Source organism: Rhinopithecus bieti, unplaced genomic scaffold, assembly GCF_001698545.2.
Source record: "Rhinopithecus bieti isolate Rb0 unplaced genomic scaffold, ASM169854v2 scaffold_73130, whole genome shotgun sequence".
In the NCBI taxonomy this organism is placed as follows: domain Eukaryota; kingdom Metazoa; phylum Chordata; class Mammalia; order Primates; family Cercopithecidae; genus Rhinopithecus; species Rhinopithecus bieti.
In genome coordinates this window covers 596-22,076 of record NW_016827546.1, presented here as the reverse complement: position 1 = coordinate 22,076, position 21,481 = coordinate 596, and the positions used below count along the sequence as shown (strand labels likewise).

The window sequence follows — 21,481 nt, the reverse complement described above, 5'->3', positions numbered from 1 at the left end:
ACACATATGATTAATTATATGTTATTCCATTCTGATTTTAAAAGAGAAAAGATTCTGTGTGATTTCACACTGTGCTAATTTTCTAATAGGCAGAAGAAAAGGCAATAATTTAGTTGTGACAATATTACACTCCTCCTACCCGGAACCATGATAAAAGAATATCCCACTGAAACACCTCATTCAAAAGGCTGTTTTCCTTTATGGTGATAGAAAAGGTATTTGTTTAGTTTTGATGACATTGTAAATGATTCCAATGTATTGCATGGAGGAGAAAAGAACAATTTTCTCTTGTATACATATTAAGATGTAACCATATAAGCATAATGTTTGTGTATTAGAAAGAGAGAAGATAATTAACTGCCATCATGTTTACCTTCCTGTCATCAGTAGCACACATGGGACCTGCACATAGGTGTTTTAAGTTGGTGCAAAAGAAATTGGTTTTGCTATTACTTTCAATGGCAAAAACCACAGTTACTTTTGCACCCATCTACCAATATTGAGCAGTTGCATCGGCCATCTTTACTTCACCTAATGGGAAGCATCACATGATGGTGTGCAAACCATCAGAAGGTGTTTTTTCCTTCTCTCTAAATCTGTTTTTCTGTTCTGATCCTTGTCTAGGCAGGAGAAAGAGGATAGAAGATAAAATATCCCAAAGAAATAGTGACTCCTTGCCTTCCTGACCCTGGGTGTGGAACCACCCCTACAACATTTATTCTCTGAATTTGTCAATTTGTCCATAAGATTGTGATTAAGAGATCTCAGGCTGAGAAGTCTAATCCTAATTTGGCTGAAAGAAAAATATTCATAGAGAGGCCTCAGTATGCCCTGGAGTCAAGTCTGTAGGAAGAGCAGATGGGATTTTGTTTTGTTTTGTTTTGTTCTTAAGAAAAAGAAAGAAAATAAGGAATGCCTGGGAAAAAAGTTCGGGATGACTGTGAGACTTGATTTTATCCCTTACGAGATTTTTCCTTTAGAACATAACCCAGTTGTTCAGGCCTACCACTATCAAATTCAAAGCATGGGAATCACAAATAATTAAAAAGTAATCAAAATATGCATTACTGTGTCATATCTGCATGTTCTCTACCTCCTATCTGGCATTCTTCATTTAGCAATTGCTGCTCATCCTTCAAAACCTCAGCTCAACCATCAGTCAGTTGCCCTAGGAAGTCTGTTCTACTCCTGCACTCTCCCCAGCCTGGGGTGAGTGTCCTTCACTACCCCAGTAAAACCACAGTCCACTTCTTGTTAGGGAGGGAGATATTGCTATCCCTGAAATAGGAAATACCAATTTTGGACATACTGAATTTTTTTGTTTGTTTGTTTTCGAGACAGGGTCTCACTCTGTCACCCAGGCTGGGGTGTAATGGTGTAATCTTGGCTCACTGCAACCTTCGCCTCCTGGGTTCAAGCGATTCTATTTCAGCCTCCTGAGTACCTTGGACTACAGGCATGTGCCACCATGCCCAGGTAATTTTTGTATTTTTAGTAGAGAGAGGGTTTCATCATGTTGGCCAAGCTGGTCTCGAACACCTGACCTCAGGTGATCCACCTGCCTCAGCCTCCCACAGTGCTGGGATTACAGCCGTGAGCCACCATGCCCAGCCAACATATTGAATTTGAAGGGTCTGTGGGATGTTCACATTTTAGCCTTAACCCATAGAGACCTCTGACCTCTGTTCTTTCTCTTTTCCTGTCTCCCTCTGCATAGGAGACAGCTGCTATTCTGACTGATTCATTAGACCACATTGCCTTAACAGGCAGGGACACAGTTGAAAGGTAACGAGCAGTCACAAGTGGCCCTTCTCTTCTTCCATCTGCTGCTAGATGTGACAGGCTGGCCCTTCTGATCTATGTGGCTATTTGGGTAAGTGGATTTGGGAATCTTCCCTAGAAACCTTACTTTTCCTGTCACTCTTCACTAGGCTGCTGAGATTTGGTTTGGAAACACAGGTGCTCTAGAGGCTTGAGCTTCAGCCAGGCACCCTGACTCAGCTTACCAGGCAGCCCTACATTTGGGCCTCATTGGATGCTTGTTCACCTGGCTCTGTTTCCTAGTTGGCAATTGACCCTTCTATGTACAGCTCCCTTGTCAGGAAACTGCAAACGGAAGCATGATGAATGGGAAGGTTCTAGCACCTAACTACTTCTCAAACCTCTGACACATCTCAGCACTTCCAACAATGCACTGTAATTATTTGCCTCCCTCATTAGATAGTAAATTCCCTGAGAAACTAATCTTTGTATCCTCAGTGCTTAGTACAAAGTCCAATACATATTAGGTGATGAAAATATGTTAAGTGAATGAATGAGTTTGGCCATTCTTAGACCTAGTTCTTCAGTCTAGCCTCTGCCACTCTCTCTCTGTTCCTGTCAAGTAGAGCTCTGAAGGTTCCCTTCACAAGCTGTGCTAATCCACACAGTTTAGCCCAGACCCAAAACCTCCTATTCTCAGCTCAATCCACATTCACTAGTAAGCATTTTTCAACTAGCTGGCCCACACTAATTTCCTTTTCTCAATACTTCTCACACAATTTGTATAGTATTTCATTACACTCTAATTTGTCTTCAGCGTGATACACCAGAGTTATGCTCTTAACTAGACCATGCACAACCTGGTCTCCACTTGCACTCACTTCTGGAAGACATTGTCAAGCAGGGCAAAGTTTTTGAAAACTTTTTGCAAAGGTTTTGCAAAGTTTTTGAAAATAAAGAGGAGCTGCTCTCTAGTCCCAGTAACTTGAATGAGGTAGGATAAGTCACTTACTTCCTATAGGCCTTTCTGTGAAAACTGAGGCACTAACCATCTGCTTGACTACGTCTTGGGCGTTGCAGGAATCAGAATAAAAACATGATGACACCTGCAAAAAATTATGCACAAGTGATACCCATAGATGATGGATTAGAGCAAGGGTCAGAGGAGGCCTTAATAAGTGCCGATGGATTTACTTGATAATGATTATGTTGCTCATAGGGATCTCATTAATGAAGGCTAAATTGTTCTTACTATAACTCTAGTAAGCATTATTATTATTATTATTTGCAATGACAGCGGAGTGATCCGGTGCCTTTAAACATTTTCTAAAACCTATTTAAACCTATTTCAAACCTACTCCCATCCCAAAATTGAAAATGTTTGAGAAATATTACTATCATCTCTTAAAATGCAGTTTTGCAACTTTTTAAAAGTTTGTTATCATTTTATTTCTGAAAGCTAATTCTGGTTCATTAGGGATTTAGAATTCAATACAGGAGTCATCAAATACTCCATTTTTACCCACCTCTTTTCTATTACTTGTAACATTATCTTAACCTGAATTTTGATTCCCGTAAAGGTATACGTGGAAATTTAGGCAGGAATAATTATCCCCATCTCATGGGTGAGAACTCAGCCGTGTAGTGAACTTGAAGCTCAGAGAGCTTGAAGTCACTGAGTCAGGTTCATGGGGCCACACGGTGTGAAGGTTAAGTCCTCCTTCTAACAAGATGAAGTGAAGAAGCAAAGGGATCAAGGTCTGGGTTGAGTCTAAGTAAAATGTGGGTTGTTTAATGCTAAATCTTCTAGGTATTTAGGTTTGATGAGGTAAGAGGTTAAAATTTTTGTTTAAAATAAAATTCCTGGATTCTCTCTGAATGGTTCATAGGCATTATTCCTGTTTGCTCCACTCCATGTAATGAAGAGTTCTACAGTCACGCATCCATTATCAATAGGGGTACTTTCTGAGAAATGCATTGTTAGGTGATCTTGTTGTTGGGCATACATCATAGAATGAATGTACTTACACAGACCTGGATGGTGTGGCTTTCTATACTCCTAGGCTGTATGACATGGCCTATTGCCCCTAGGCTACAAACCTATACAGCAAGTGACTGTCCTGAATACTCTAGGCAATAGTGACATAATGGTAGGTGTGTGTCTATCTAAACATAGAAAAGTTACAGTAAACATTCAGTATTGTAATCTTATGAGACACTACTATATGTGTGGGCCATCACTGACTAAAACGTTGTGAAGTGGTATATGACTATATGCGTGGTAAGGCGTGCTCAGCCTATCTGTGCTGAAAGATGGATTTTTGAGTAACTTTCTCTGTGTATTACTAATTTTAATAAAGAAAATTCCCAGATACACTAGGTTAATAATTTTGATGTTGTGTAATAAATTATTACTTACTTATCTTTTTTTAGATTTTAAAATGCTTTACAAATTGGTATTTAGTTCCAATAATAAAGAAATAAAAATAAAGGAAATTTTAGGGAAATTGTGGAACAGTTTTATCTTAGTTTCATTAAAGGATATTACATTTTGTAGCAACACTGACTCCATTGCCTGAAAAAAGTTGTAATTTTTTATGTGCAGAGAATATTATATATTCTACAAGATTCCCTAGGTCATGATGAATATTGTTATTCATGCATTTTTTTTGTAAAGTTTTAAGATGTCACATAAACATATTTGTGCATATTTTTTACAGTGTGGTATGAAGTACCAGTATGGGATGAGACTCATTTTCTTTGATTTAGAAACGACACGTAAAAATATAATAACATTAATTTTAAAATAAGCCCATGCAAATAGGTACTTGAAGGAGGAAGTTTAATAAGTTTCAGCTAAATTAATTGACATGCCCCATGTTGTATGAAAAGATAATCATCCCACTAATTGTATTTCTGACTCAAATTCTAAGAGTAGTGACCAAAATAGATGTGTAGACCTCAACGGTCTGATATGGTAGCCACTAGAGACTGAATGGCCATTTAAGTTAAAATTCATTAAAATTAAATAAAATTTAAAATTCATCTCTTTATTTGCACTAACTTACATTCAGGGGCTCAAAAGCCACATGTGGCTAGTGGCTGCCATATTAGACAGAGGGATAAAGGACATTTCACAGAAAGCTCTAGTTAGTCAGAAAGTCCTTCTGCTGACAGCACTGGTTAACAAGGTTAGCAAGGGTTCCATGTGACTGGGGGGAAGCTCAGAAAAGTTTCTCAAATTAGCATTCCTTTGATCAATATCTTCAAATGCATCTATATGTTTTACACACATACACACACACACAGCTGATCTTGGTTATCATGAATAATCATATCATCATACCTTTCACAGCCGCTGTTTTAATATTAGTGAAACAAACCCTGAATCTGCTAGTTGAGGGAGACTATAATGACTAATTATTTTCATTAAACTTATTATTACAAAATAATATTATTATATCTATAGTGATAGATATTAATATCACTATATTATATCACTATCACTATAGATATAATATTATATCACTATCACTATAGATATAATATTATATCACTATCACTATAGATATAATATTATATCTATCACTATAGATATAATAATATTATTAATATTTATCACTATTGTAATAGATTTTTCATTGAGGAGGATACACTTTTGAATGCATGATACTTTATTTAAACGCACATATATACAATGATGACAAAGGAAAACATTGCAGAATTCAGCACAATGGCTGCATGCATTGGTAGGATGGGTGGACACTCATTTTACACGATGAAATATGGGCTGAAAATAGGAAAAGGCCAGAGAGCAAGTTTCATTTCCCATCACCACATTGAAGGGTCTTCAAGCCTGTAAAACATAAGAAGCAAAGCATGTAAGGGAAGCTGCCCAACTTCCTGAGGTATCAGCAAGGGTGAGACATTTAGCTCTGAAGTGAAAGATGACAGGAACTGTAGGAAAGTCTCCTGCTGGCATTCTAAACAAGAAGCCACGTGGAATATCAGAACGCGAGGCAGAGGCACAATGTGCACAGCCCCAGCTGAGCAGTTTTCCACGATGTTGACAGGAGTCTTGGGCAAACCTCAGAGGGAGCATTTTAAAGGCTCTGTATGTATCAAAGGAGCCGAAGAACACAATCTTTTGAAAATCAAAATTACAGAAATCACATGAAGCTGTAAGAGGAAAGTTATTGTTCCTCAACTCTAAATACGCTTCCTTTTCCTGCCAGCTTTATTATGTAATAAGATGCTACTTATTAGACTATGAGATCTTTTTAATAAAATAGCACTCATAGGCAACTTCAAGACTGTCAAATTTTGTTTTCTTCTAACTGCACACGATGGAGTCTGTCAGTCAAGGTGCAATTAATTTTACTTCATGCACTAACTGGGCCACAAAACGAAGACAAAAACCAAGTAGGTCTGGGTTGTTATTTTTCTGACAGTAAGTAGATATAGCCTACCCTAAACATTTTACTGTGGCAAACATCATATGCATGTCAGTGAAACATGGAAAGACATTTACTGCTTAGTATTAAAAACAACCCTGGCCAGGCATTGTGGCTCACAACTGCAATCCTAGCACTTCAGCAGGCTGAGGAGGGAGGATCTCTTGAGGCCAGGAGCTTGAGGCTGCAGTGAGCTATGATTGCATCACTGCACTCTGGCCTGAGTGACAGAAGGAGACCTTGTCTCTGAATAATAATAATAATAATTTTTAATTAAAGAAGACAACGCTTACAAATTTTCTACCTATTTCCCTTGCATTTGCTATTTAAGTCTGGGCTGGTTCCTCCAGGGACAGAAGCACTGGAGTTTTATCTCAGTTCAAATCATTATTCCCTTTACAGAAAACAAATCTCACAACTCTATATTAACACCCTTCGTTCTGGCTGGCCATTTCACAAGAGAACTGAGGGAGGTTAGAAGGGAAGGTGGGTGGCCCAGCGGGTCACCCTGCTGAGTCTCTAGGGAGAACTTGGAGAGCCACAAGTCAGTCACACTCACTGAGCAAGTGTTCTAGTGACCTCTTCTGGGGAACTTTGTTCTTGATGTTCTAGAACTCTGGGTTTAAGGCAGCCAAGCTGCCACAGACATGGGTGGACCCTGTGCACTATGATCTTACTGTGGTTAGAGACAGGAAGCAAGGACTGAAGAGCCAGGAGGTTATGAAGATGAAAGAGGACCTGGCTCCTCTTCAGCAGCAATCCTTGTCCAGGAGGCACCAGAAAATCTTAGCTCAATGTTTAACACTTAGACATTGGTGGGCACCTCTTTCCAAGACAGACCCAAACTGCAAGAAAGTCCTGAGACTACAGATAAACTCCTAAGAATACTGTCATTCAACGTGCATTCATTGAATGTAATAAATCACTACGTGACACAAGTTGAACTAAAATATGTCAAAAAGTAATCCGGAGCATCTAATTTACCTACAGCTTCATGTAAAACTGGGAAAGTTGGAGTAAAAACCATGGGGGACATTTTCTAGGACATCTGGATGCTCCACATATATAAAAAGTACAGATCTTCCCAGCCAGAGATGGACAGTTGGTCATTTCAATTTAGAGCCAGGGACTCACTCTATGCTCCCCTGATTCCAACAATGTTAGAAATTCTATATAATTTCGAAGTTAAAAGTCAATTATTTTTAAAATTGTCAAAGGAGCACCAAATAACCTGGGCTAGAAAATGTTATTCCACAGACGTTTAGAGATTTGACAGTGAGTACATGAAAAGAGAGGTCTCCTCTGCCTGCTTCTTCTTCCTCATTTCTGCCGAAATCTCCCCTAGTGTAGAAGTCCCTGTCCCAATGCCTCCCACCAGGCACCTGTCTCTGACTTCCCTCCTCTGGGCACCTTGAGCTCTGCAACAATGTCCTTGTCACAAGCCTTGTCATACCGAGTTCTGGGAACATTTTCTGTGCTTTCTCTCATCAAGAGGTCTGAAATCAGTGTCTCTGGGCTAGATCGTTTCCCATACCTGGAAAAAAAAAAGTATTTTAAAGCAAGTTTGGAATAGGCATAAAACCTTTAGGAAAAAGGAAGATAGTCTCCTATTTGGGATATGAAAACTAAACATTATTGTCAGTTGTTCATCTGTAACAAGCAATCTAGGTGTATGAAGCATATATTATCAGAAACATTATGCATAAATATTATTTTAAATTATATTTATACTATATATTTAAACTTTGCTCAATACTCCCATAAATCATCTATCTAGGAGGTTATTTAAACCAAACCAAAATTCCTAGTCAAATTCCTGCCTTTTTAAACAACCACAAATAATATATAGAGAGATATATACTTTTATAACTAGGTGACAGGAAATTTGAAAACATGATTATAAATGTTTCCACAATTAGTTAATTGGCTATTGTTCTGATGATACACAGCAGTTTAAATCTTAACAAGGAGACCAGATGATATTTCAAAGACAGTCCTAGAAAAAAATCAGCAGATTGCCGTGTAAGACCCACCTGTGTCTTTGAAGCTCAATTTTCTCGTTTGTAAAATACCCCCTGCTTAAATCAGAGTCTTTGTGAACATCCAGTGTGAAATGTGAGTCCCAGTGCTTTCAAAGTGACAAAGTGATACACACATGCAAATTACTGCTGTTGAAATGTATCCATTCTTCTGGTTACCAACAGACCCTGGGTCTTATATTTCTCATATTCATTTAAGGTGCCAAATGCTAAAGCCTTTCCTGATGTTGTGATTTTAGCCTCCCTGTAAGTCTAAAGGAATCTAACTGGTTCATGGAAATGTTTTGTTTTTTTTTTTTTTTTTTTTTTTCTCCTATAGCAGGATATGGGTGAGACAATACACACAGGTAAGGTTTCGTTTATCTGCGAGGGTAGGATATGCTCCCCACTCCAGGACACTACAAAAGAGTCAGACAAGTCTATACCTAATTGCATCTTTTGAAGAGGTCATTTTTCCCTTTCTCAGAAAAGGTGCTGGACACCAGTCGCCACTTTGTTTAGAAATAAATTAGCCTGGTGTGGATTGGTTAATAGGTCTAACAGCTGAACATAGCTGACAGAGGATATATTCTAATTGCCAAGCAAAATTATATCTAAATTTTTTGGAAAGATTTTCTATTACTGTTCTTCAGCTGAGACTCAAGGGAAGCAAAACAAAACAACTCCCTGTCCCACTCCCATCATGTAAGATTTCCTCAAAGATTTTCTGGAGCTGTGATATTAGACTACAGGCATCTGCTTATATTTATTTATTCTGTCCATCCATTGGTTTTACTAATTGTAAAACTCTAGTGCAACTGTAACTCATTTATCTTCATCATGCTCCAGCGAGAAAAGAACTGCCAACTGTTTTCTCCAATTTACCAGTAAAAAACCTAAATCTGAAATAGGAGGATTTGCACAGTCATAATCTTGCATCCAGTTCAGAATTGTTCACTCTTCTTCCTTCTTTAATTAATTCTGGATCATCCTTCCTCTCTACAATGCTGTAACTTTCAAAGATTGAGTCCTTAGAGTAAAGATTCTCAAACATGGCTGCACATTAGAATCACCTGGGGAGTGTGAAAACACACTCTAAAGCCCAGGCCCTATGCTAGAGGGTCTCATTTAATTGGTCAGGGGTGGATCCCAGCATCAGTGTACTTTAAAAGCTCCCCTGATGATTTTAATGTGCAGCCAGAAAGGAGAAACACTAATCTAAGGCTGAGTTTCTCCGGGACTGCCTAGTCTTTGTAGTGGGGGGTGTCCTGGGTATGGTAGGATATTTAGCAGCCTCCTTGGCATCTATACATCTAGATACCAGCAGCACCCACCTCCCGTTGTGAAAACCAAAATGTCTCCAGACACTGCCAAATCACACCTGGGGAGCATAAAATCACCCTCAGTTGAGAACCACTGATTTAGGGGCCATATAAGTAAATTGTAGGAGACCCACACTCTAGAATAAGTAATGCAGCTTCCAGAAGCAATGAGCCAGGGGTATATATACAGCAACAAGAATATAAGCACAAATTGAGTGTAGGGGAACGGGGTGGGGTGGGGTGGGGGGAAGAAAGGTAATGATATCAGATTACATCTATAGTAAATTAAAGCACATCCACAAATGACCCTGTAATTTTCAGAAACACACATAGGAGTGGGTGTCTGTGGTGGGAAGGAGAAGATGGATGTACATTAAGAGCCTCTGCTGGTTTCTAAGAAGGAGTTTACATAAAGGTGAGACAGGAAATTCTGCCTCAGAGACCAGCTCATTCCCATCTAAGCTGAATCTCTTGCCATGAAACCCAATTCCCTTTCCTTTATGTTTTTTTTCTCATCAAACATGTTGGAGATAACACCGCCTGTTGATGGTGGTGACAACATCCAAAGAAATTCAAAGGAGGCCCCAATTCCATAATTCCTATAAAATAGCTTTCATGAAATGTCCTTAGCTTCATGATTTGTGAAATGGAGATAATTATACTCCCTTCAAAGCTTTGAGGTAAAGACTGAATGAGATAATGCCTAGGAAAACATTTTAAAATGCTAGAGCTTTGTAAAATTGTAAAGCTTTAGAGCAATCATCTTTGGAAAACTGAGTTCTACTGTACATTATGCTATAACTAAATAACAAAGGTTTTCTAGAAAAAACAGTTAATATATTTTGTTTGTACAAGTTCTCTTTGATCTGCATGACAGCATAGCATAGCAAGAATTTGAATCAATTAACTTTCTGGGAAGTATGGAATATAAAATATTATTGCTTTTTGCTAATTAAAATGATCAGATTTCAAGGGATCACAAACCAATACTATTTAATTCTGGTATTTTCATGTTTTTCAGATTCTATATAAATTGGAGCTTTTTCAAAAGCTTTTTTAGGATGTTGAATACCTTTTTGATGAAACAGGAAAAAGCAAACTTGATNATACCTAATTGCATCTTTTGAAGAGGTCATTTTTCCCTTTCTCAGAAAAGGTGCTGGACACCAGTCGCCACTTTGTTTAGAAATAAATTAGCCTGGTGTGGATTGGTTAATAGGTCTAACAGCTGAACATAGCTGACAGAGGATATATTCTAATTGCCAAGCAAAATTATATCTAAATTTTTTGGAAAGATTTTCTATTACTGTTCTTCAGCTGAGACTCAAGGGAAGCAAAAACAAAACAACTCCCTGTCCCACTCCCATCATGTAAGATTTCCTCAAAGATTTTCTGGAGCTGTGATATTAGACTACAGGCATCTGCTTATATTTATTTATTCTGTCCATCCATTGGTTTTACTAATTGTAAAACTCTAGTGCAACTGTAACTCATTTATCTTCATCATGCTCCAGCGAGAAAAAGAACTGCCAACTGTTTTCTCCAATTTACCAGTAAAAAACCTAAATCTGAAATAGGAGGATTTGCACAGTCATAATCTTGCATCCAGTTCAGAATTGTTCACTCTTCTTCCTTCTTTAATTAATTCTGGATCATCCTTCCTCTCTACAATGCTGTAACTTTCAAAGATTGAGTCCTTAGAGTAAAGATTCTCAAACATGGCTGCACATTAGAATCACCTGGGGAGTGTGAAAAACACACTCTAAAGCCCAGGCCCTATGCTAGAGGGTCTCATTTAATTGGTCAGGGGTGGATCCCAGCATCAGTGTACTTTAAAAGCTCCCCTGATGATTTTAATGTGCAGCCAGAAAGGAGAAACACTAATCTAAGGCTGAGTTTCTCCGGGACTGCCTAGTCTTTGTAGTGGGGGGTGTCCTGGGTATGGTAGGATATTTAGCAGCCTCCTTGGCATCTATACATCTAGATACCAGCAGCACCCACCTCCCGTTGTGAAAACCAAAAATGTCTCCAGACACTGCCAAATCACACCTGGGGAGCATAAAATCACCCTCAGTTGAGAACCACTGATTTAGGGGGCCATATAAGTAAATTGTAGGAGACCCACACTCTAGAATAAGTAATGCAGCTTCCAGAAGCAATGAGCCAGGGGTATATATACAGCAACAAGAATATAAGCACAAATTGAGTGTAGGGGGAACGGGGGTGGGGTGGGGTGGGGGGAAGAAAGGTAATGATATCAGATTACATCTATAGTAAATTAAAGCACATCCACAAATGACCCTGTAATTTTCAGAAACACACATAGGAGTGGGTGTCTGTGGTGGGAAGGAGAAGATGGATGTACATTAAGAGCCTCTGCTGGTTTCTAAGAAGGAGTTTACATAAAGGTGAGACAGGAAATTCTGCCTCAGAGACCAGCTCATTCCCATCTAAGCTGAATCTCTTGCCATGAAACCCAATTCCCTTTCCTTTATGTTTTTTTTCTCATCAAACATGTTGGAGATAACACCGCCTGTTGATGGTGGTGACAACATCCAAAGAAATTCAAAGGAGGCCCCCAATTCCATAATTCCTATAAAAATAGCTTTCATGAAATGTCCTTAGCTTCATGATTTGTGAAATGGAGATAATTATACTCCCTTCAAAGCTTTGAGGTAAAGACTGAATGAGATAATGCCTAGGAAAACATTTTAAAATGCTAGAGCTTTGTAAAATTGTAAAGCTTTAGAGCAATCATCTTTGGAAAACTGAGTTCTACTGTACATTATGCTATAACTAAATAACAAAGGTTTTTCTAGAAAAAACAGTTAATATATTTTTGTTTGTACAAGTTCTCTTTGATCTGCATGACAGCATAGCATAGCAAGAATTTGAATCAATTAACTTTCTGGGAAGTATGGAATATAAAATATTATTGCTTTTTGCTAATTAAAATGATCAGATTTCAAGGGATCACAAACCAATACTATTTAATTCTGGTATTTTCATGTTTTTCAGATTCTATATAAATTGGAGCTTTTTCAAAAGCTTTTTTAGGATGTTGAATACCTTTTTGATGAAACAGGAAAAAGCAAACTTGATTTTAGAAGTACAGATTCTCCCCCTTTTGCATCCTTTCCAACTACTCCCTGACTTGTAAAAAGTAAAAATATGGACTAAATAAATAAATAAACCCCACAATACTTTAAACATATAATTTAAACATGTTAACTAACATTCATGCTTCTAAAGGGCTTATCCTTTAGATATGGTCAAATGATTAAAATCATTTAATCTTAGTAATTAAAATAAGATGTTAAATGATTTAGACCTAAGATCAACTAATTTTGAAAACGAAATTTAAATCCTATGTAATTTGTAAAACAGTTTGGATTTGATTTTTCCCTTAATTGTCAATGTTGAGAGTGAAAATGTGGCATTTCATTTTGACTTTCTGAATGTTCAGAATAAAGTTTACAACTTCTGAGATTCCATGTAATCCGTGGATTCATCCTAAAGTTACTGGACCAATGTAAGTTTCTTCTTAATGAAATACCAAGTGGGCACTTTCTTTTCAGAATTCGCCAGCTATAAAATAGGGGGAATCTCTGCATTTTAGATAAACTGTTTTCAGGCTAAATCTCTAATTACTGGGACTGGGATTTTCAAGTATGAGACTGAGACTGCAGAAAAACACAGTACAGAAGAAAACAAAATAGCTCTATTTGTCTTTTTCTAACTACTGTCATTCAATTAGCCCTAGGCAGGCTGGAAAGTCTAACAATGTCTGTGGCAACCCTGCAGTTTACTGCTTGGTTTGGTTTTCTTTGGTGGTCGTTCTGTTTTTCCTAGACACCTCGCTAGCCTTTCTCCCTACAGCATTTCTCCGGCGCATTCTTGCCCCTTTCACTGGGTACTTTCGAGATTTCTGGACAGGCCCCCACTGCTGTAAGAACCACAACAAACCACAAGAGGTGAGTGAGAGGAGATTGCCAGCCTACCAGCCTGGGGAACCTGAATCTGGGGATGACTACTCTGTGACTGTAGTTGCATAAAATGGAAGGTATCCATTTTGTGTGCAGTGTGCCCCGCACAAACATTTACCTAGAGCTGACTAAGAGCCTGATACTGTCCTGCCCTGGGATAGAGCGAAGGAAAAGAAACAATCCCTTCCCCTAACCAGGATCTCCTGGTGTGCAGGCACTGGCGCTCCTGGAGTCGGTCCCGCGGGCCCACCCACCTCTGCCTGGTGATGAGGTTGATGTAGTGTCGCAGCGCCGAGTAGTATCTGGCCATGTCCTCCGCTGGCGCGTCCTCGCCCGGGTTGTCCGGTTTGGAGGGGTACGCTTCGGCCAGCGCACCCAGGCACACGAGCAGGGACAGGGCGAGGGTCAGTCCGGACAGCCCCAGTCGCTTGCTACCTAGCATCTGCGGGCACAGAAGGCTCAACGGACCGGCTTGGGGATTCAGAGGACCCACGAGCAGCACCTCCCTCCTCTGCCTCCCGCGCTCCTCCTTCTGCTACCACCCGCGACCCCCAATCAGCTCTCGTCCCAGTCCCGCAGAGAGAACCCAGGCAGGGCTAGCACCACCTTGCGGACTCTGGGCGCCGTCTGGCCCGGACCTGCCCCTCTGCTCCACCCGAAAACTTCGCGCAACTTCGCCCAAGTCTCGGGGACCAAGAAGCGCGCGGCGAGAGGTGCAAGGTGGGGGCCCCGCCAGTTTAGACACTTCAAAATCAAATTGGAAGTTCCTCCTGCTGGGTCACTTTTCTCCCCTCTTGCCCAAACTCTTGTCTGGGAAGAAAACTTTCTTCTCTGTTACTTTTGGTCTGCCTAGCTTCAGGGGATCAACGCTGACGGTAGAGATCACCTCAGGGTGATGACTGCGGTGGGGAAGGGGAAAGAGAATTGCTTCCTGGGCCAGAATTGCTCCCAAGAGATTTGGAGCCCAAGAATCCAGGCAGATGGCAGGGCGCGGGGCTCCCGAGCGCCAGGGATTCCTCACTCGATGGCGCTGCCAGGGAAACCTTCCTACCGCGCACCGCTTTCTGGGACTCAAGGCAGTGACCCGCAGGGCGACCGCCAGCTGCCTTGGGATAGGGGTCCCGGGTTCTCCCTCCGTATCTGCCAAAAGGTAACTCAGAAGAACCGCCCAGCGGGAAGGGCCCGGGAGAAGCGCGGTGGACAATCAGAGGGGAGCAGAGAGACAAGTGGAATTTAGCCGCCAAGAGGGCTGGTCCGCGTCGGGGCGCCAAGCCGGCATAGTCCCGGCTGGGGAACCGGGTGCTACCCTCCCGGGGCCCCAGAGCTCCACGAGCCGGAGGCTGAGCCTCTAGCAAGTTCATGGGCGCCCCTTCGCTCCCACCCCTAGACAAACGGGTCGTAGCACTCACGGTGGCTGGCGCGCGGGCGTGGCTGGGCGGCAAGTACTCTGCTGTCGGGCGCCCGTCTCCGAGGGGTGAGAGCCAGCGGATGGGGTGCAGAGAGCGGGTCGCAACCGAGCTTTTATGGAGCTTCCTCGCCGCAGCAGGAGGGGCCTCGGGCAATCACGTTTGGGTGACTCCTACCCGCCACTTCCCGCCCCCGAGTGGCGGGGGGGGGGGCTGGAACCGCAGCCGCACGAGTGTTGGCTTAGGGAGCCACCCACACCCCAACCCTCCCGCCCCAGGCACTGCCCGAAGAAGCGGGGCCCGGGACCGCGCGAGCGAGGCAGGGCGCTCCGAGCGCGCTGGACAACACCAAAGCCCAAGTGTCTGCCCTCGGGCAGTGCCCCATCCCTGCTTTTCTTTCCTTCACGCCCCGTCTAGTCCTGCCAGAGATAGGAGCAGCCCAGGCGATTCTTGTCGCCTGCCAACAGGACTTACCAAGCCACTGGGCGCCGGAGTAGGAAGCATCTGAATGCTCTTTGCGGTGGGACATCTCCAGGACCAGCGCGGCATCCTCACTGGGCACAGCTGCGCGCTTTTGGAGAGAGGCAAATGGGTGCACCGATTTTTCCTGCACTTAGAACAAGTCGGAGGCAGCTGCCGGAAGTCTCCAGCTAGAGGGTCGCAAAGCTGCCCCGGACCCCTCCGTGCGGAGCTGAGAACTGGTTTCACGGGCTTCAGCCCCTTCCCTCAGCTGGTTTTTCTAGGACATCAGCCTTCCTCAAGTACTCGCCCAGACGCAGTGAGCCAGGCTCGGTCTTGACATGAGTGTGGCGACTCAAAATTCCCCAAAGGGAGAACACGGTAAACCTTTTCCCCTAGTTTGCTGAAAAAGAGCCACGCTTCCAGCTTCTAGAGACTCTTTTAAGCGCAATTTTTAAAATGTATTTTTTTTTTTTTTTTTGGTCCAAAGTGACGGTAGTTAAATGAGCAACAGTTTCTCTCTTATTTGTTAACCCTTGTATAGTCCTATGTACATTCAATTAACGTTAATTGAGAATGTGGGTTCTGATTAAGTTGAAACTTGTTAAAAACGACGAACATTAATTTGCTCATCGCGTTAAACCTGTTGAATGAATATGCAAGATACAGAAACTGTTATTACAAAATCAAGATTTTATGCAGTGGACTGAGATCTTAAAGTTCCGTGAATGAATGCTCCTGGATCTTTCTAAATAAAACGGCATTTTATTTCTAAATGAAATGAAAGTCTGAATCTTTTTAAATAAAATGGTATGTTGGGAAATTAAAGCATTAAGTTGCATGTTACTTTAATGCTAAAAGAACAAGTGAGTCTGTTAAGCTGACACTTAGTTTTGTGCTGTTCCAACAGCATTGAATTAAATAGCAAAAACTGTGAAGCAAACAATCCTTTGTGTGTATGTGTCTGTGTGTTTGTGGGATCAAACTATAATTTTGGAGACCAACATCCCTTTCACTTGACAACTGCTTCTCTTTCTGTATTACACAAACATGCTGGAGACACAAATATCAAGGCTTTCAGAGTTGCTCCGGGTGCTTACATGACAGAGCCTTTGGTAAAAGTGCAAAACATCTTCTAACTTAGAGCTCTTCCTAGATAAAAGGAAAGTTACAGTCCACTTTTCAATAAAATAATCTTATTTTAGAGTGTATCACAGATTCATATCAATTAAAATCTGAACTTAAAAGGTATCATTGAATTTGGGAGAAATTACTTCTAGGGAGGCCCACACCACTGTTGAGAGAACACTGTGGAGGCTTGATTAATTTAGCTTAAGATAATGTCGTTGATACTCAAGAATAAGAACTTATTCTCAGGGTTAAGGATTTAGAGAATTAAAAACAGGGGGTAATATGCCCTACATGTGTTTACACTCTTATCTCCTTTCTCTCCAGTCCAAGCGGCATCCCCTGGCCAAAATACAAACAAAACCAACTGTTTGCAACTCAGCCCTGTATATTCTCCTAGCTCCTGAGCCATTTCTCTGCTTTGTTTCAAAGTCATTTATTTGTAACAGCTTTGTTAAGATACCATTGAGATACTATTGAGCTTGTTGAGATTCAAAAGGAGGTGGATCAGTGGAGACTAGAAAAGGTAATGATCAAGAGAAGTCAAATAACTTGTAAAGGTCCGTGTGGTTTGCAATTAGGAGGTCTTACTGATAGCAAGTTCATAGCTTGATTCAGATAGAACCCAGACCACATGAAACCCAGTGGTTTCATGACCAAACCTAAGGTAAAAAAGCAGAGGCAATGATGAATAGATACCATTGAATATATACAAAGCTACAAATGTGTAAAATATTCAATTGGATATATTCTTACACATATGCATGCATGTTATATGCTCAGGAAGCCATCATTGCAACCAAGAAAATGAAGATATACATCACTTCCCCAAATTTCCGCATGTACCTTTGTAATTCCTTCCTTTTGCCTCTTCCTCACCCCTCCTCCATTGATCTGCTTTCTATCACTAGAGATTTGTTTGCATTTTCTAGAATTGCACATAAATATAATTCCACAGTAGGTACTCTTTGTCTGACTTCTTTCACTTAGCATCATTATTTTTGAATCCACTCATATTGTTACATGTAGCAATAGTTTATTGTTTTTATTGCTGGGCAGTATTTCATTATATGATGTACTTCAAAATTTTAATCAGTTCTACTGCTCATGAATTTTGGTTATTTTCACTTGAAACTTTTATGAATAAAGCTGCCTTGACATTCATATTCAAGTCTTTGTATGAACATAAACCTTTAATTCTCTTGGAAAATACTTAAAACCAGAAAGGCTGAGGCAGATGGTGAGTGTATGTTGGCCCATAGTTTGTTGGTGATCTGTTTTTGCTTCTATTTTGCTCAGTTTTTCCTTTATATTTTATTTTGGATACTCTCTATTGCAATGTCTTTGAGTTCACTAATCTTTTTTTCTGTAATATCTGATTTCTGCCAATGCTATCCAGTGTATTTTGCACCCTATACCTGGTAGCTTTCATCTCTAGAATTTCAACTTGAATCTTTTTTTTTAAATTACAGGACAATATAAAGCAATGAATCTTTTTTATATCTTCCATATCTAAACATATCTGCTCTTCTCTCTAGCTTCTTGAATATACATTAATAATAACTTTTGTACTACTAACATCTGTGTCATTTTTGTGTACTTTGGGTTGATTGATTTTTCTCCACATTATGGCTTATATTTTTCTACTTCTTTGTATGCCTGATAATTTTTGATAGGATGTCAGATATTGTGGATATTACCTTGTTATTTGTTTTTTTTGTATTCCTATGACTGTTCTTGAGCTTGTTCTGAGACAATTAAAAATTTAGAGACAGTTTATCCATTCAGTTCTTGCATGTGAGTTTTGTTAGGTGGGACTAGAGCTGGTTTTAAACTAGGTTTACCCTTTCCACACTTTGAGGCAAAAATCCTTCTTTTTACTTTAACTGGTAACTGACTTCCCCTCAGCATACACACCTCAAATTGCACAGCTCTCCCCTCTGGCTGTTGAGACAGACACTATTCCCAGCCCTTGGTCAGCATCAGACCGTTTTGTATTGTTCTTTTCCTAGTCTCAGATGGTTTGTTCCTGTGTATAATCTGATCAAAAATCAACTAAATCCTCAAGGGGGACATGCTTCAGACTTCCAGAGTATTCTTTCTCTTACCTGATACTCTTCCTGTGGATACTAGCTGCCCTGGCTCCCTACACTTCCAGCTCCAGCTCCAGCTCCTTGGCCAGGATGATTCAATTCCTTCCTTCTGCACTGTAGCCTGGATGACTCCTTCAGGTAGTGTATTAGTCCATTCTCATGCTGCTACAAAGAAATACCCAAGACTGGGTAATTTATAAAGGAAAGAGGTTTAATTGACTCACAGTTCTGTATGGCTGGAGAGCCCTCAGGAAACTTACAATTATGGTGGAAGGGGAATCTAACACGTCCTTCTTCATATGGCAGCTGGAGAAAGAAGTGGCAAGCAAAGGGAAAAAACCTCTTATAAAACCATAAGATCTTGTGAGAATTCACTCACTATCATGAGAACAGCAGCATGTAGGTAACTGCCCCCGTGATTCAATTATCTCCCACTAGGTCCCTCCCATAACACGTGGTGATTATGGAAACTAAAATTCACGATGGGATTTGGGTGGGGACACAGCCAAACCATATCAGACAGTGATCTGGGACCATTGTATGGCTCCTATCATTTGTTTTCCATCTCTAAGATATTACTGTCCTTTACTGATATCCAATGTTTTAAGTGTTGTTTCATATATTTTTACCTAGTGTTTTAGTTGTTTAAGCAGGGAGGGTAAATCCAGTTCCCGTTTCTTCATCTTGGCCAGAAGAGCAAGTCTCATAGCAAGGCTTCTTTAAAAAGATGTTTCTATTCATTGTCTCTAGTTCTTCACCTTAGGTGTAGTCATGAAACCACTGTGATCTAGGTTCTATCTGAATCAAGTTATAAACCTGCTATCAGTAAGACCTCCTAATTGCAAACCACATGGATCTTTATCAGATATTTGACATCTCTTGACCATTACTTTCTCTTGTCTCCTCTGATTCACCTCCTTTTTCTCTGAATGTACCACCATCTCTTTTGCTGACTCATCCTTCTGTACCCCTAGTCTTAGCCCTAACCTTTCCACTCCACTCATACTGACCAATCAAGCTCATCTACTCCTACAGCTTATGATCCTGAAATCTTTCCCTCCAACTCAGATTTCATACTTGGAAACTAGGGTGATATGTCTAGCTCAGAAAAACTCCATCAAGGGCCTCAAATTTAGATTATCAAAGTGGAGCTTCCACTAACATGAATGTCTAATTAAATATCACATGAAGTCTAAAATGTTTTCAAAATTCTTCCATTGAACTATAAAGCCCCACATATTTTGGGCCCAACATACCTCCTAGGCTCATCTAACATAATTTTCTCCTTTATTCCCTGTATTTCTGTCCATTGGCCTCCTTTCTGCTCCTTAAATATGCCAATCAGCTTTCCTATTTGGACCTCATTGTGCTGTGTCTGCTCTCTGAAATATTCTCTCTCCCTACTCTTTACCTGGCCAACACCTACACATCCTTCTGGATTTACCTTCAAATATCACTTTTCTGAGTGTTCTTTAGGTCCGTTCCAAGATGGCCGAATAGGAACAGTTCCAGTCTGCAGCTCCAAGCTGATGGACGCAAAAGTCGGGTGATTTCTGCAATTCCAGCTGAGGTACCTGGTTCATCTCACTGGGACTGGTCAGACAGTGGGTGCAGCCCACAGAGGGCAAGTCAAAGCAGGGCAGGGCATCACCTCACCCGGGAAGTGCAAGGGGTCAGGAGATGTCCCTTTCCTAGCCAAGGGAAGCCGTGACAGACTGTACCAGGAAAATCGGGACACTGCCACCTAAATACTGTGCTGTTCCAATGGTCTTAGCAAACAGCACACAGGAGATTATATCCTATGCCTGGTTTGGTGGGTCCCATGCCCACGGAGACTTGCTCACTGCTAGTGCAGCAGTCTGACATCAAACTGCAAGGCAGCAAGCCTGGCTGGGGAGGGGTGTCCCCCATTGCTGAGGTTTGAGTAGGTAAACAAAGCTACCAGGAAGTTTGAACTGGGTGGAGCCCACCACAGCTCAATGAGGCCCGCCTGCCTCTGTAGACTCCACCTCTGGGGGCAGGGCATAGCTGAACAAAAGGTAGCAGAAATTTCTGCAGACTTAAATGTACCTGTCTGTCAGCTCAGAAGAGAGCAGTGGTTCTCCCAGCATGGTGTTTGAGCTCTGAGAATGGACAGACTGCCTCCTCAAGTGGGTCACTGACCCCCATGTAGCCTAACTTGGAGACACCTCCCAGTAGGGAATGACTGACACCTCAAACAGCTGGGTGCCCCTCTGAGACGAAGGTTCCAGAGGAAGGATCAGGCAGCAATATTTGCTGTTCTGCAATATTTGCTGTTCTGCAGCCTCTGCTGGTGAAACCCAGGCAAACAGGGTCTGGAGTGAACCTCCAGCTAACTCCAACAGACCTGCAGCTGAGGGACCTGACTGTTAGAAGGAAAATTAACAAACAGAAAGGAAGAGCATCAACATCAACAGAAAGGACATCCACACCAAAACCTCACCTGTAGGTCACCACCATCAAAGACCAAAGGTAGATAAAACCACAAAGATGGGGAGAAACTAGAGCAGAAGAGCTAAAATTCTAAAATCAGTGCACCCTTTCTCCTCCAAAGGATTGAAGCTCCTCACCAGCAATGGAACAAAGCTGGACAGAGAATGACTTTGACAAGCTGACAGAAGAAAGCTTCAGAAGGTCAGTAATAATAAATTTTTCCGAGCTAAAGGAGGATGTTCAAACCNTCCAGCTAACTCCAACAGACCTGCAGCTGAGGGACCTGACTGTTAGAAGGAAAATAAACAAACAGAAAGGAAGAGCATCAACATCAACAGAAAGGACATCCACACCAAAACCTCACCTGTAGGTCACCACCATCAAAGACCAAAGGTAGATA

The 21,481-nt window shown here is 41.2% G+C and overlaps 1 protein-coding gene across 1 annotated transcript; it reads right to left on the bottom strand.

Moving 5' to 3' along the window:
- Positions 1 to 5,414: 5,414 nt before the first annotated feature.
- NPY (neuropeptide Y) lies at positions 5,415 to 15,159 on the bottom strand. Its single transcript, XM_017863936.1, has 4 exons — positions 14,951 to 15,159; positions 13,796 to 13,983; positions 7,669 to 7,749; positions 5,415 to 5,617 (listed from the first exon to the last, which is right to left on the bottom strand). Exons 2-4 carry the CDS (start codon positions 13,981 to 13,983, stop codon positions 5,593 to 5,595), a joined length of 294 nt encoding a protein of 97 aa, XP_017719425.1. The 5' UTR covers positions 14,951 to 15,159; the 3' UTR covers positions 5,415 to 5,592.
- Positions 15,160 to 21,481: the final 6,322 nt, after the last annotated feature.

Coding starts and splice junctions, on each gene's coding strand:
- NPY (XM_017863936.1), bottom strand. CDS start 13,983: ATGCTAGGTAGCAAGCGACTGGGGCTGTCCGGACTGACCCTCGCCCTG. Junction 7,750..13,795: donor AACCTCATCACCAGGCAGAG/GTGGGTGGGCCC, acceptor TTTTTTTTCCAG/GTATGGGAAACGATCTAGCC. Junction 5,618..7,668: donor GAAAATGTTCCCAGAACTCG/GTATGACAAGGC, acceptor TATGTTTTACAG/GCTTGAAGACCCTTCAATGT.